At 47.3% G+C, this 13,160-nt stretch overlaps 1 protein-coding gene across 2 annotated transcripts in view; it reads left to right on the top strand.

Moving 5' to 3' along the window:
* The first annotated feature begins 11,478 nt into the window (after positions 1-11,478).
* Positions 11,479-13,160, top strand: part of abcd4 (ATP-binding cassette, sub-family D (ALD), member 4) — a 34,024-nt gene continuing 32,342 nt past the window's right edge. For both annotated transcript variants that reach the window (XM_043697094.1, XM_043697095.1), the window contains exon 1: positions 11,479-11,661. In XM_043697094.1, the coding sequence (XP_043553029.1) occupies positions 11,612-11,661 (50 nt within the window). In that variant the 5' untranslated portion in view covers positions 11,479-11,611. The remainder of the gene's footprint in view (positions 11,662-13,160) is intronic.

Raw genomic sequence — 13,160 nt, 5'->3', positions numbered from 1 at the left:
CCTCCAGGGGTTGGATGGTTAGGGAGTGGCGATGGAGGAGGCCCAGGACCTGCATTTTCATGGCAGAGTGGGAGGGGGAGTTGAAGTGTTCGGCCACGGGGCGGTGGGGTTGGTTGGTGTGGGTGTCCTGGAGATGTTCTCTGAAGCACTATGCAAGTAGGCGTCCTGTCTTCACAATGTAGAGGAGACCGTATCAGAAGCAAGTGGCAAGTAATAATTGTACCACACAGGAGCCAAGCAATGACCACCTTTAACAAGTGAGAATCTAACCATTGTGCAATGGCATTATTATGACAAAATCCCTGCTATCAATAGGGTTTACTGCTGGCCAGAAACTGAACTGGACATGTTAAAGACAAGTGAAAATGCAAATTTGATAATGACTTTCAAAAGAAGATTGAATAAATTCCTGAAGAGGAAATTTATGGATAACGAGTAACACGAGTGAAATTATTAGATTGTTCTATCAGGCACATGGGCCAAATGCTTTCCTTCTGTACAACATAATTCTACAATTCTATGACTAAAGCTATAGCTATGATCCGAGATCATCTTTGTGAATCTCCATTGTACATTCCTTAAGTAGGACAACCAATTCCAGCTTAACTTATGTCTGACGAAGTCCTGATAAAGGATCCTGCCTGAAACACAACTCTCCTACTCCTCGGATGCTGCCTGACTGCTATGCTTTTGCTAGCGCCACACTTTACCGATTCTGACTCTCCAGCATCTGCAGTCCTCACTATCTTCTCACTAACGACTGGTATGGATTTAATATTACTCTCACTATCAGTCCTGAGGCACTTGGTACTCGACACAGAATCATAGAATTGAACAGCACGGAAATAGACCCTTCAGCCCAACTCATCCATGTCAACCAGAAAAGCATAAATTAATCCAGTATCATTTGTCAGCACTTTTCCCATATCCCTCTAAACCCTCCTTATTCATGTACTCATCTAGTTGTCCTTTAAATGTTATAATTGTACCAGCCTTTACTACTTCCTCATTCCATACAAGCACCACTCTATGAGTTGCCTGTTGGGTTCCCTTTTAAATCTCTCCCCTCTCACCTTAAACCTATGCCCTCTAGTTTTGGACTCGCATATCCTGGGGAAAAGACCTTGGCTATTCAAAGTTAAAAATCACACAACACCAGGTTATAGTCCAACAGGTTTAATTGGAAGCACACTAGCTTTCGGAGCGACGCTCCTTCATCAGGTGGTAGTGTGCTTCCAATTAAACCTGTTGGACTATAACCTGGTGTTGTGTGATTTTTAATTTTGTACAACCCAGTCCAACACTGACATCTCCAAATCTTGGCTATTCAACAAATCCATGCCCCTCATGATTTTATAAACCTCTATAAAGTTACCCCTCAGCCTCCAATGGACCAGGGGAAAAATACCCTATACAGCTTATTCAGCCTTTCCCGATAGCTCAAACCCTCCAACCTCGGCAATATCCTTGCAAATCTTTTCTGCACCCCTTGAAGTTTAACAACATCTTTCCTACAGCAGGGAGAGCAGAATTGAATGCAGTACTCCAAAAGTGGCCTAACCATCTCAAAACTATTTATGGCATCATGTGCCCAGTCCATGTGTTTTCTTTAAACAATTTTTATTTTAGCTGATTCATTAAACACATTTTTGGCCGTTGAAAGTTCTTGTGAAAAATTCTTGCACATAGGTAACCGAGGCTTGACACTGAATGTACACTTTGGATATTCCAGAGAACAGATTTACAAAGAAGCAATGATTGTTATATAGACCTTGTCCTGGACGTGCGGAAACCGCATAGAAAGTTGCGCACAGCCAGTGGATTAAACTCAGCAAGTATGAAAACGGCTCACAACTGAGCTGTTAGTTCCTCAGCTGAAGGGAAATTGCAGGGCAGCCTCAGTGTCTTGAATTGATATTGCGTTTCTGGAGTTGGGTCATCAATCACCTCTGGAGTGAGAGGAGAACAAAACATGCTTGAGGGGTTCAGTGGCCTCATCTATGTCTGAAAAAGAACTTAAAACTGACCATCAGCTTTCCAAATTTTGTTCAGAACAACAAATTTTGATTTAAAGAAAATCTTCAGTGCATTTCTGCTTGCTTTTTGTTGGTATTGTTCACATTTGCACACACACACAATTACACATTCCTCATTAATCCCTGAATCAAAGCTGTTTGGATTTTATCAGGAATTTGGGCAATTCAGCCCTTATCAAGGTTTACACCTTGGCCCCGAGTCTTCTCAGTGCAGAGTCAAGATCAAAGATTTCCTGTCCTTGCATTGTCACCTAGGCATTAAATACACCGCCCCCTTCCTCATCCCTCCCCTCCTCCATCTGCAGTACACAGGACTTGGACACAAGGAGATCATTTCTGATGTGAGATGAGGACGGGTTATAAAAGATGCAGATTGCTGGCAGGTCGGACCGGCTCCGGGAGTCTGGCTCATGCAGTGCTTCAAAGAGTAGAGGCAGGGGTTTAGAATTGAGAAAAGATCCCGGCCCCAGTGTGTTGATATGCAGCTTTGTTCATGATCTTGGCAGTGTGAGGCCTCCCTGGACAAACAGGGAGCTATTATACACTTGATGGATTTTCACAGCAGGTGTTTGCTTTTTACTTGCGCAAAAATGTTCCTTTTGTCTCTCATTACAATAGCCATTGCATCCTCCAGAAATAAAATAAGCAAAAATGTATCATTCATAGGCCCCCAACCGCTGCAGGGTGGGGTCAGGTTAGTGCCAGGGAAGGGGAATTAAGGGGGAAACTGGAATGAAGTGTTGGGAGGAGGTGGGGGGGGAGGGATGGAAATGTTGAGGGGAAAGGAGAAAGATGAAATTTAAAGAGAGTGCAGAACAAGATTGAGCCCAGCCTGTTATGTCACCATTTGAAGTGCTTCCATATTGTACACACCTTAACTCACAAATCTTACACTTTGGTTCCCAGTGCAGTAATAACTCCATTATATTGTTTCCATAAAATAAAACAAAGAACTGCACATGCTGAAGACCCGAAACAAAACAAAAATAGCTGTGAAAAGTGCTTGCGAGTAAAGAAGGGTCAGTGGACAGGAAATGTTAACTCAGCTTTCTCTCCACAGATGCTGCCAGTCCTGCTGCATTTCTCCAGCAATTTACAGTCATAGAGATGTACAGCACAGAAACAGACCCTTTGGTCCACATTTCTATTTTTATATCAAATTTCCGTCCCTCCCTGAACTCTTTTTGTCTCTATCTGTATAACCTGCTCCAAACCCTCCCAGATCTCTGCCAGTTCTGGTCTCCTGATTTTAATCAGTCATTTGTCTGGGTTCTAAGCTCAGGAATTCCCTCCCGTACCATCTCTACCTCTCTGGCCTCCATTGCCAGCTTTTGTTCATCTGCCCTAATATCGCTTTATGTGGCTCTGTGTCGAATGGCTTTTGCTAATGTCTCTGTCAGCTCTACATAAATGCAAGTTGTTGTTGTCATGAAATGTCTTGCCACAGCTCCTGATACTCTTGACCCTGCAGTATTGCCAAAGTAAACTTGGTATACAGCAATTAGGACCACCATTTACCAGGCCTTAATGAATCTGTAAGGTGCATATAGTGATCACCAGCCATGTACCATAAAGACTCGCACATGAGGAGACCTCATGAGGAAAAATAGATCCTGTCTCAGACATTTAGAAACCTTTTCTTGCCACCACCCTTACCTCCCTGTTTATTCTAAATGTGGCTTCTAATTGGGGACAAATTTTCTACATATTTCTAAGGCTCAGTTGATAACATGGTCGAGAGTGTGGTGCTGGAAAAGCACAGCAGGTCAGGCAGCATCCGAGGAGCAGGAAAATCGATGTTTCAGGCATAAGTCCTTCATCAGGATGCCCTCATATGCAGTCCTCACTTCCTCCTCAGTTGGTAACATACCTGCCTCTCCAGCAGCAAATTATTGTTATAATCCTATTCTAAAGACTTGAGTTCGAAATCTAGACTGATACAGTAGAGTGTTGCACTGTTGGGAAAGATATTTTTATTTGTTATTTGTTAAAACGAGACCACATCAGTCATCTCAGGTAAACATAAATGATCCTATCCCACTGTTGTGAACAGCCAGTGTACTGGTTACTGGTTGAAACAGATTATCTAATAAAATATTATTGCGGATTGTTGGCTCTTTGTACAGTGTGCAAATTGACAATTACATTTCCTATCATTCAACAGTGATTGCACTATCATTGGAGCATCGTGGTTATCAAAGGCACCAAAGACACCATTTCCCGTCTCCTTCACTCATACTCACAATCCTCTTTCCTCAATTCATATAAAATACATTATTCTGTTCTACTGATCTCAATTCCCACCCCTCCCATCTCTTTATCCTTCCTGACTCCCAAGCCAATTCTCCCTGACCCATTCCTCCCTCACTCCTAACCCCATCCCCTACTCTCCCCAACCACTTCGTTCCTCACTGTCTCTCTGATCTACCATTCACCACTTTCCCCAAATCTCATTTTGCAGTCCAACTTTCCCACAACATATTCTAACTCCTGTTTTCCCAGTCTCCTTCATCCTTTCTGTCCTGCATTTTTTTATTCTTCCACTCTCCTTGATCCATCCCCTCCAAATCCTGACGCGTTTTCTCATTCTCCTCCATGTCAATGCCTACCTCTTCTGCTGCCCCAACAGGAGGAAGTAGGGAATTGTGTAAAAGAAGTGCTAACAACAGTAAAGCATGTCAGGCAGGCAGAAGTGGGTACTGCAGATGCTGGAGATGAGAGTCAAGGTTAGAGTGGTGCTGGAAAAGCACAGCAGGTCAGGCAGCATCCCAGCTGCAGGAAAATCGATGTTTTGGGCAACAACCAAAGAATGTCAGTCAAGTCTGGTGTCTTTATTCTTGGTGTGCAATGTAACATTATGTGATCAAGAAATGGTAGGTTATACAACAACTTCACTGATGTTGTGATGGTAACCTCAAATTCACATTATGCTCGAAACGTCAACTCTCCTGCTCCTCAATGCTGCCTGACCGGCTGTGCTTTTCCAGCACCACACTCTCGACTCTGATCTCCAGCATCTGCAGTCCTCACTTTCTCCTGTCTACCACAACAACCCTTCAACCCCCTCCCTTGCTTAACAAGAATTTCTGCAATGCAGAAAGAAGCTATTTGGCCCATCAAGCCTGCACTGACCTTCCAAACTGCATCACGGCCAGACCCAACCCAATACCCATATATCCACCTAAACTTTGGACCGTGGGAGGAAACCAGAGCACTCAGTGAAAACCCACACAGACACAGGGAGAATGTACAAATGCCACACAATTGCCCAAGGCTGGAATCAAACCTGGGTCACTGGCACTGTGAGACAGCAGTGTTAACCACTGAAACACTGTTCCACCACTGTGGGGCTACCTGCAAAATATTTAAGGACTCTACCTTCCCCCAATCTTTCAGGAAAAGAGTTCCAAAGTCTCACAACCCTCCGAGAGAAAACCGTTCAACTCATCTATTTTAAATCAGTGATCCCTGATTTTTAAACATTGACGCCTTCGTTCTAGATTCTGCTATAAGAGGAAACATCCTCCCCACAACTACCTTGTCAAGACCCCGCAGGAACTTACTTTTTCAATTAAGTCATCTACTTTGCTAAAATACAGCAGCTAGGAGCTTGGCCTGTTCAATCTTTCATCAAAAGTCAACCCATTCATTTCAGAAAACCTACCTGAACTGCTTCCAATGCATTTACGTCCTTTCTTGAATAACACAGAAACATAGAAGATAGGAGCAGGAGGAGGCCCTTCCAGCCTGCCCCACCATTCATCACAATTCTGGCTGATCATCCAACTCAATAGCCTAATCCTGCTTTCTCCCAATATCCTTTGATCTCATTCACCCCAAGTGCTATATACAGCTGCCTCTTGAATACATTCAATGTTTTGGCATCAACTACTTCCTGTGGTAATGAATTCCACAGGCTCATCACTCTCTGGGTGAAGAAATGTCTCCTCATCTCCGTCCTAAATAGTCCACTCTGAATCCTCAGGCTGTGACCCTTGATTTGGACCTGTCATCGGAAACATACTCCTTGTAACTATTTTCTCTAGCTCTGTTGCAATTTTATAAGTCTCGATGAGATCCTCCCTCACTTGCCTGAACTCCAGTGAAAACAATCCTAACCCAGTCAATCTCTCCTCATAGGTCAGTCCCACCATCCCTGGAATCAGGCTGGGAAACCCTCGCTACACTCCCTCAAGAGCATCCTTCCTCAGAAAAGGAGACCAAAACTACACACAATATTCTCGGTGTGGCATCACCAAGGCCCGGTATAACTGCAACAACACATCCCTGCTCCTGTACTCGAAACCTCAAGCAACGAAGGCCAACATACCATTTGCCTTCTTTACCACCTGCTGCGTCTGCACAAAGTGATCAGTACTGTACCCTGTTCTCCAGATGTGGTCTCACCAGTGCCTTGTCTCAGCACAGCAAAACCATTCTACTTTTGCATACAATTCCCCTTACAAAAAAATGACATCACTCCCAAATTCCTAGCTTTCCTAATTTCTTGCTGTACCTGCATACTAACGTTTTGTAATTCATGTACTGGGAAACTCAGCTTCCTTTGCATTTCAAAGCTCATCACTAGATAGTACAGTTCAGTTTTTTCATTCTTCCTCCCAAAATGAAGGATTACACATTGGGTTATAGACAATGTACATAGGGAGAAACTGTCGTGGCAGTGACAGACCATGATATAGAAGTAAAATTCTGAGTCTAGATTAGAGTGGTGCTGGAAAAGCATAGCAGGTCAGGCAGCATCCGAGGAGCAGGAAAATCAACGTTTCATGCAAAAGCCCTTCATCAGGAATGAGGCAGGGAGCATCTGGGGTGGAGAGATAAATGGGAGGAGGGGTGGGGCTGGGAAGAAAGTAGCCAAGTGTACAATAGGTAGACGGAGATGGGGATGAAGGTAATAGGTCAGAGACGGGGGGTGGGTAAGTGGGAAGATAGATTGGCAGATAGGACAGGTCATGAGGATGGTGCTGAGCTGGCAGGTTGGAACTGGGGTAAGGTGGGGAGAAGGGAAATGTGGAAACTGGTGAAGCCCACATTGATCCCCTGGGGTTGAAGTGTTGAAGGCGGAAGATGAGGCATTCTTCCTCCTGGCGTCAGGTGGTGAGGGAGTGGCGATGGAGGAGGCCCAGGACCTGCATATCCTCGGCAGAGTGGGAGGAGGAGTTGAGATGTTCGGCCAAGGGGCGGTGGGGTTGATTGGTGCAGGTGTCCCGGAGATTTCCCTAAAGTGCTCAGCGAAAAGGCATCCAGGTTCCCCAATGTAGAGGAGACTGCATCGGGAGCAACGGATACAATAAATGACATTGGTGGATGTGCAGGTGAAACTGTGATGGATGTGGAAGGCTCCTCTGGGGCCTTGGATGGAGGTGAGGGGGGAGGTGTGGGCGCAGGTTTTGCAATTCCTGCGGTGGCAGGGGAAGGTGCCAGGAGGGTAGGATGGATTGTTGGGGGCATGGAGGGAACGGTCTTTGTGGAAAGCGGGAAGGGATGGGAAGGGAAATATATCTCTGGTGGTGGGGGTCCGTTTGGAGGTGGCGGAAATGTCGGCGGATGATGCGGTTTATGCGAAGGTTGGTACAGTGGAAGGCAAGGATCAGGGGGGTTCTGTCCTTGTTGGGTTGGAAGGGTGGGGTTTGAGGGCATTGGAGAGGGACGTGGATGAGATGCCTTGGAGGGCATCTTCAACCACATGGGAAGAGAACTTACAGTGTTTAAAGGAGGAGGCCATCTGGTGTGTTCTGTGGTGGAACTGGTCCTCCTGGGAGCAGATACGGCGGAAGAGGAGGAATTGGGAATATGGATAGCATTTTTGCAGGAGGTAGGGTGGGAAGCGGTGTAATCCAGGTAGCTGTGGGAGTTAGTGGGTTTGTAAAAAAACATCAGTGTAAAGTCGGTCGTCATTGATGGAGATGGAGAGGTCCAGGAAGGGGACGGAGGTGTCAGAGATGGTCCAGGTGAATTTGAGGTTGGGGTGGAATGTGTTGGTGAAGTTGATGAACTGCTCAACCTCCTTGGGGGAACACAAGGTGGCGCCGATGCAGTCATCAGTGTAGCAGAGGAAGAGGTGGGGAGTAGTGGTGGCGTAACTACAGAAGATGGACTGTTCTACGTAGCCGACAAAAAGACAGGCATAGCTGGGGCCCATATGGGTGCCCTTTGGTCTGGAGGAAGTGGGAGGATTCGAAGGAGAAATTGTTAAGGGTGAGGACCAGTTCAGCCAAACGAATGAGAGTGTCGGTGGAAGAGTATTGGTGGGGGCGTCGGGAAAGGAAGAAACGGAGGGTTTAGAGGCCCTGGTCATAGCGGATGGAGGTGTAGAGGGATTGGATGTCCATGATAAAGATGAGGCGTTAGGGGCCGGGGAAACGGAAGTCTTGGAGGAGTTGGAGGGCGTGGGTGATGTCTCAAACGTATGTGGAGAGTTTCTGGACTGGGGGGGGGAATAGAACAGTATCAAGGTAGGTAGGGATGAGTTCAGTAGGGCAGGAGCAGGCTGAGACAATGGGTCGGCCAGGGTGGTCAGGTTTGTGGATCTTGGGAACGGGGTAGAATCGGGCGGTGCAGGGTTCCCAGACAATGAAGTTAGAAGCTGTGCGTGGGAAATTTCCTGATGTGATGAGGTTGTGTATGGTCTGGGAGGTGATGGTTTGCTGAGGTGATGAGGTTGTATATGTTATGGGAGGTGATGGTCTGGTGAGGTGATGAGGTTGTGTATGGTCTGGGAGGTGATGGTGAGGCGATGAGGTTGTGTATGGTCTGGGGGGTGATGGTGTGGTGAGGTGATGTGGTTGTGTATTGTCTGGGATATAATGGACCCAGGACATCAATGTGGACTTCACCAGATTCCTTATTTCCCCTCCCCCACCCTACTCCAGTTCCAACCTGCCAGCTCAGCACCATCCTCATGACCTGTGCTACCTGCCAATCTTCCTTCCCATCTATCCGCTCCACCCTCTTCTCCGACCTATCACCTTCATCCCCATCTCCATCCATCTATTGCACTCTCAGCTACCTTCTCCCCAGCCCCACCGTCCTCCCATTTATCCCTCCACCCCAGAGAGCCCTGCCTCATTCCTGATGAAGGGCTTCTGCCCAAAACATTGATTTTCCTGCTCCTCAGATGCTGCCTGATCTGCTGTGCTTTTACAGCACCACTCTAAGCTAGACTCTGATCTCCAGCATCTGCAGTCCTCACTTTTGCCGAGTGAAATTCTGAGTCTGTTCCACCATTTGATCATGGATATGTTTCTCAAAACCACTCTCCTGCCTCCTCCCCATAACCTTCGATTCCCTTACTAATCATAAACGTATCCATCTCAGTCTTACATAATCTCCATGACTTTGCCACACGGTGCTGTGGAGGCTATGAGTTCCACAGATTCCCCAGTCTCTGGGTGAAGAACCTCCTCCTCATCTCAATTCTAAAAGGTTGTGCCTTCATTCAGAGATTGTGCCCTTGGGTCCCTATCTGTCCTACTAGTGGATCATTCTTGTAAACCTCCTAACCTCTTCTGGAATCCTCCAAAGGCAGTACATCCATCCTTAAATATGGGGGCCAAACTTGCTCACGATATTCCAAATGTGGCCTTACCAGAGACTCAGCTGTACATCCTGGAACATATTCTGGATCAGTGGTGCTGGAAGAGCACAGCAATTCAGGCAGCATCCGAGGACAGCACTGATCCAGAATCTGGTTTCCAGCATCTACAGTCGTTGTTTTTATCCTGGAACATATGTTGAGTCATATTGATTTCAAATACTTGGCAAAAGGACCAACGGTGAAACATTGAAATTACTTTTTCCACAGCAAGTGGTTTGGATTTGGAATGCAATGCTGTAGAGTTAGTGTACTCGACAGATTGGATCATGGCTTTCAAAATGATCATTATCAAAAGAAAATAGCGGGTTGACAGGAAAAAAGGCAGTACATTGGACCAATCAGCTGCTCTTATTGAGAGATGGCATGAAAACAGAAAAATCATACAATAACAGGTTATAATCCAACAGGTCTATTTGGAAGCACAGCTTTCAGAGTGCTGCTCCTTCCTCAGATAGCTAGTGGGGTAGCTCACAAAGGAGCAGCGCTTTGAAAGCATGGACTTCCAATAAACCTGTTAGACTATAACCTCGTGTGGTATGATTTTTAACTTTGTCCACCCCAATCCAGCACCAGCTTTTCCACATCACTGAAGAGAGAAGCTGAACAACCTCCTTCTGTGCTGTAACTACATAGTACTGTACAGACTGTGGGTGAAAGTGGAAGGGGATGGAGGCCTCAGAACTTCCCTGGCAGATCCCAAGAGAGAGAAGAGTTAGTGGCCCCATAACATTAACTCTGCTTTCTCTCTCCTCTGATGTGGCCAGATCTGCTAAGTTTCTATAGCGATTTGTGTTTTTGTTTCAGATCTCCAGCATCTGCGGTTGTTTGTTTTATTTGATGAGGGAGAAGGAGAGTTTGAATTCACAATTCAGTGATTGACCAGAGGGCAGTTGAGAGTCAAACCACATTGCAGTAGGTCTGGAGTTGCATGTAGATCGGACCGTGTAAGGATGGAGAACGTTAGTGAACCAGATAGGTTGTTCCGACAACCAACAATGGATTCACAGTCAAAAATAAAGGCCATTCTATTCATCATTAGACTCTTAATTCCAGATTTTAAAAATTACATTCAAATTCCACTATGCTGTGGAATGATTCAAAACAGGGACCTAGCACATTATCTGGGAATCCAGTGATGATACCAGCAGGTCTTTGCCTCAGCAAAGAATGGTAGGAATATGAAATGCAATGCCTGAGAAGGCGGTGGGGGCAGGTACTCTGCCAATATTTAAGAACTGCACTTAGTGCCAATAGGCTACAGACCGAGTGCAGGCAATTGGGGATTAGTGCAACTTGATGTTTGTTACATGACTTGCAGGGTCATGATGGGCGGAAGGGCCTGTTTCTATGCTGTATTGAACATTTACACCAGCTGTGAGCAAAGCGCTGTTCTCCCTCTCCCCTCCACAGAAGATGCCAGACCTGCTGTGTCTCTCAGATTTCCCACATCCGCGGTGTTGCTGCTCTCTTCGCCTCCGACGGTGGGCTATTTGCCCGGGAAGCTCCGCGGTCGAATGTGGACAGGAGAAAACCGTCAGCTAACGAGGGGGCGCAGGCCCGAGGGAGGAAAGCGGGGCCTGAACCCTCTCAGGGGCAGAGGGAAACCACAGACGAGAAGAGGGGGAGGGCTGTTCAGGCCCGAGGGAGGAAAGCGGGGCCTGAACCCAGGGAGCAGACGCCTCAAACCACAGACGAGAAGAGGGGGAGGGCTGTAGTCACGTGGCCGGCGCACCAAACGTCATCACGTCACCGGGTTGGTCACTGTGCGCGACGTCACCGCGCCCCAGCTAACCCGGCGCCCGACGTCATCGCGCCGCTCAGGGCGGGTGCCTGAAGTCATGGCGCCCAGCGGGGGCCCAGTGCGTGACGTCGCCGCGAACCCAGCGCGTGGTGACGTCACCGCGCCCCTCCTGACCTTGCCCAGTCTCCTGACTCCCCAGCTGGTGCTGAGGGAGCGATGTCAGGGTCCAGGCGGCAGGGCCGGCCCCCGGAGCCGAGAGGCAGCAGGTAGGGCCCGGGGAACCCGCAGCATGCGAAAGGGGCGGAGTGATTAAAACCCCACTGGTTAAAGCTGAGGTGGAGTGGAGTGGAGTGGAGTGGAGGGGAGGGGCGCTGACATGTGTAGATTGGCCAATGGGGGGACAGGGTGGGATGTTCAGAGGGTCGGCACAGACTCGATGGGCCGAATGGCCTGTTGCTGCACTCCAGGCATTCTGTGACTTCTGCAGGCTCTGCCAGTATGCGCCCACTCCCTTGCTGAGGTGTACCCACACCCTCACCCACCCATACTTTACCTGACCACCTTCCAAATGTTTTCATTGCCAACCGTGCCTTCTCCATCGCTGGCATCCCTTCACCACCCTCATGTGCCAGGGTGATGTCCCTGGGCACCGGCAGACCGAGGGGAGGCATTGTTCCTTCATTCTTGGATCCAGAGTGTGGTTGGGCTATTCAGCTGTGGAAGTCGTCATGGCTCAGCACCAATGCGGTTCTGAAGCAAACAAAAGAAGCAAGGAAAGCATAGAGTTGTGCAGCGCAGAAACAGGCCCTTTATCTCGTTCATGCCAACTAGGTTTCCCAATTAAACTAGTCCCATTTGCCTGAGTTTGACCCACAACCCTCTAAAGCATGCTGTACTCCTGCTTAGCCACTTGCATTACCATTTTCAGTGAGTTGTGGACTTGCATCCCAAGATCTCTCTGTATTTCAGTGCTCCGAAGGATCCTGATATTTACTGAACTCCTCTTGTACTTTACCTCCCAAAATGTCTCATCTCTCACTTGTCCAAATTAAACTCCATCTGCCTTTTTTCCACTCAGCTTTCCAACTGATCTACATCCTGCTGTATCTTTTGATGACCTTCCTCACCTTTTGCACCTCCACCAGTTTTCATGTCATCTGCAAACCTACTAATCAGACCACGTACATTTTCATCCAAATCATTTCCAAATATTACAAAGGTTTGTTCCTTGCGGAACATCACTGTTTTCAAACCCGTGACAGCTACCATCTAGAAAGACAGATACCACCACATGCAAGTTCAATAGACAATAGGTGCAGGAGTAGGCCATTCAGCCCTTCGAGCCTGCACCGCCATTCAATATAATCATGGCTGATCATTCCTAATCAGTATCCTGTTCCTGCCTTATCTCCATAACCTTTGATTCCACTATCTTTGAGAGCTCTATCCAACTCCTTCTTAAATGAATCCAGAGAGTGGGCCTCCACTGCCCTCTGGGGCAGAGCATTCCACACAGCCACCACTCTCTGGGTGAAGAAGTTTCTCCTGAGCTCTGTCCTAAATGGTCTACCCCGTATTTTTAAAATACCCCAATCCTCTCGCTATGAAGGCCAGCACGTCATTAGCATTCCTCGCTGCCTGCTGACCCCGCATACCACCCTTCAGTGACTGTTCCACTATGAAGCCCAGGTCTCATAGCACGTCACCTTTTCCTAAACTGCTACCATTTAGAGAATAGTCTGCCTTCCTGTTTTTGCCACCAAAG

This window comes from Chiloscyllium plagiosum, chromosome 10 (assembly GCF_004010195.1).
Source record: "Chiloscyllium plagiosum isolate BGI_BamShark_2017 chromosome 10, ASM401019v2, whole genome shotgun sequence".
NCBI lineage: Eukaryota > Metazoa > Chordata > Chondrichthyes > Orectolobiformes > Hemiscylliidae > Chiloscyllium > Chiloscyllium plagiosum.
The sequence above is the reverse complement of the archived record's forward strand: the minus strand, read 5'-3'. Positions and strand labels throughout refer to the sequence as shown.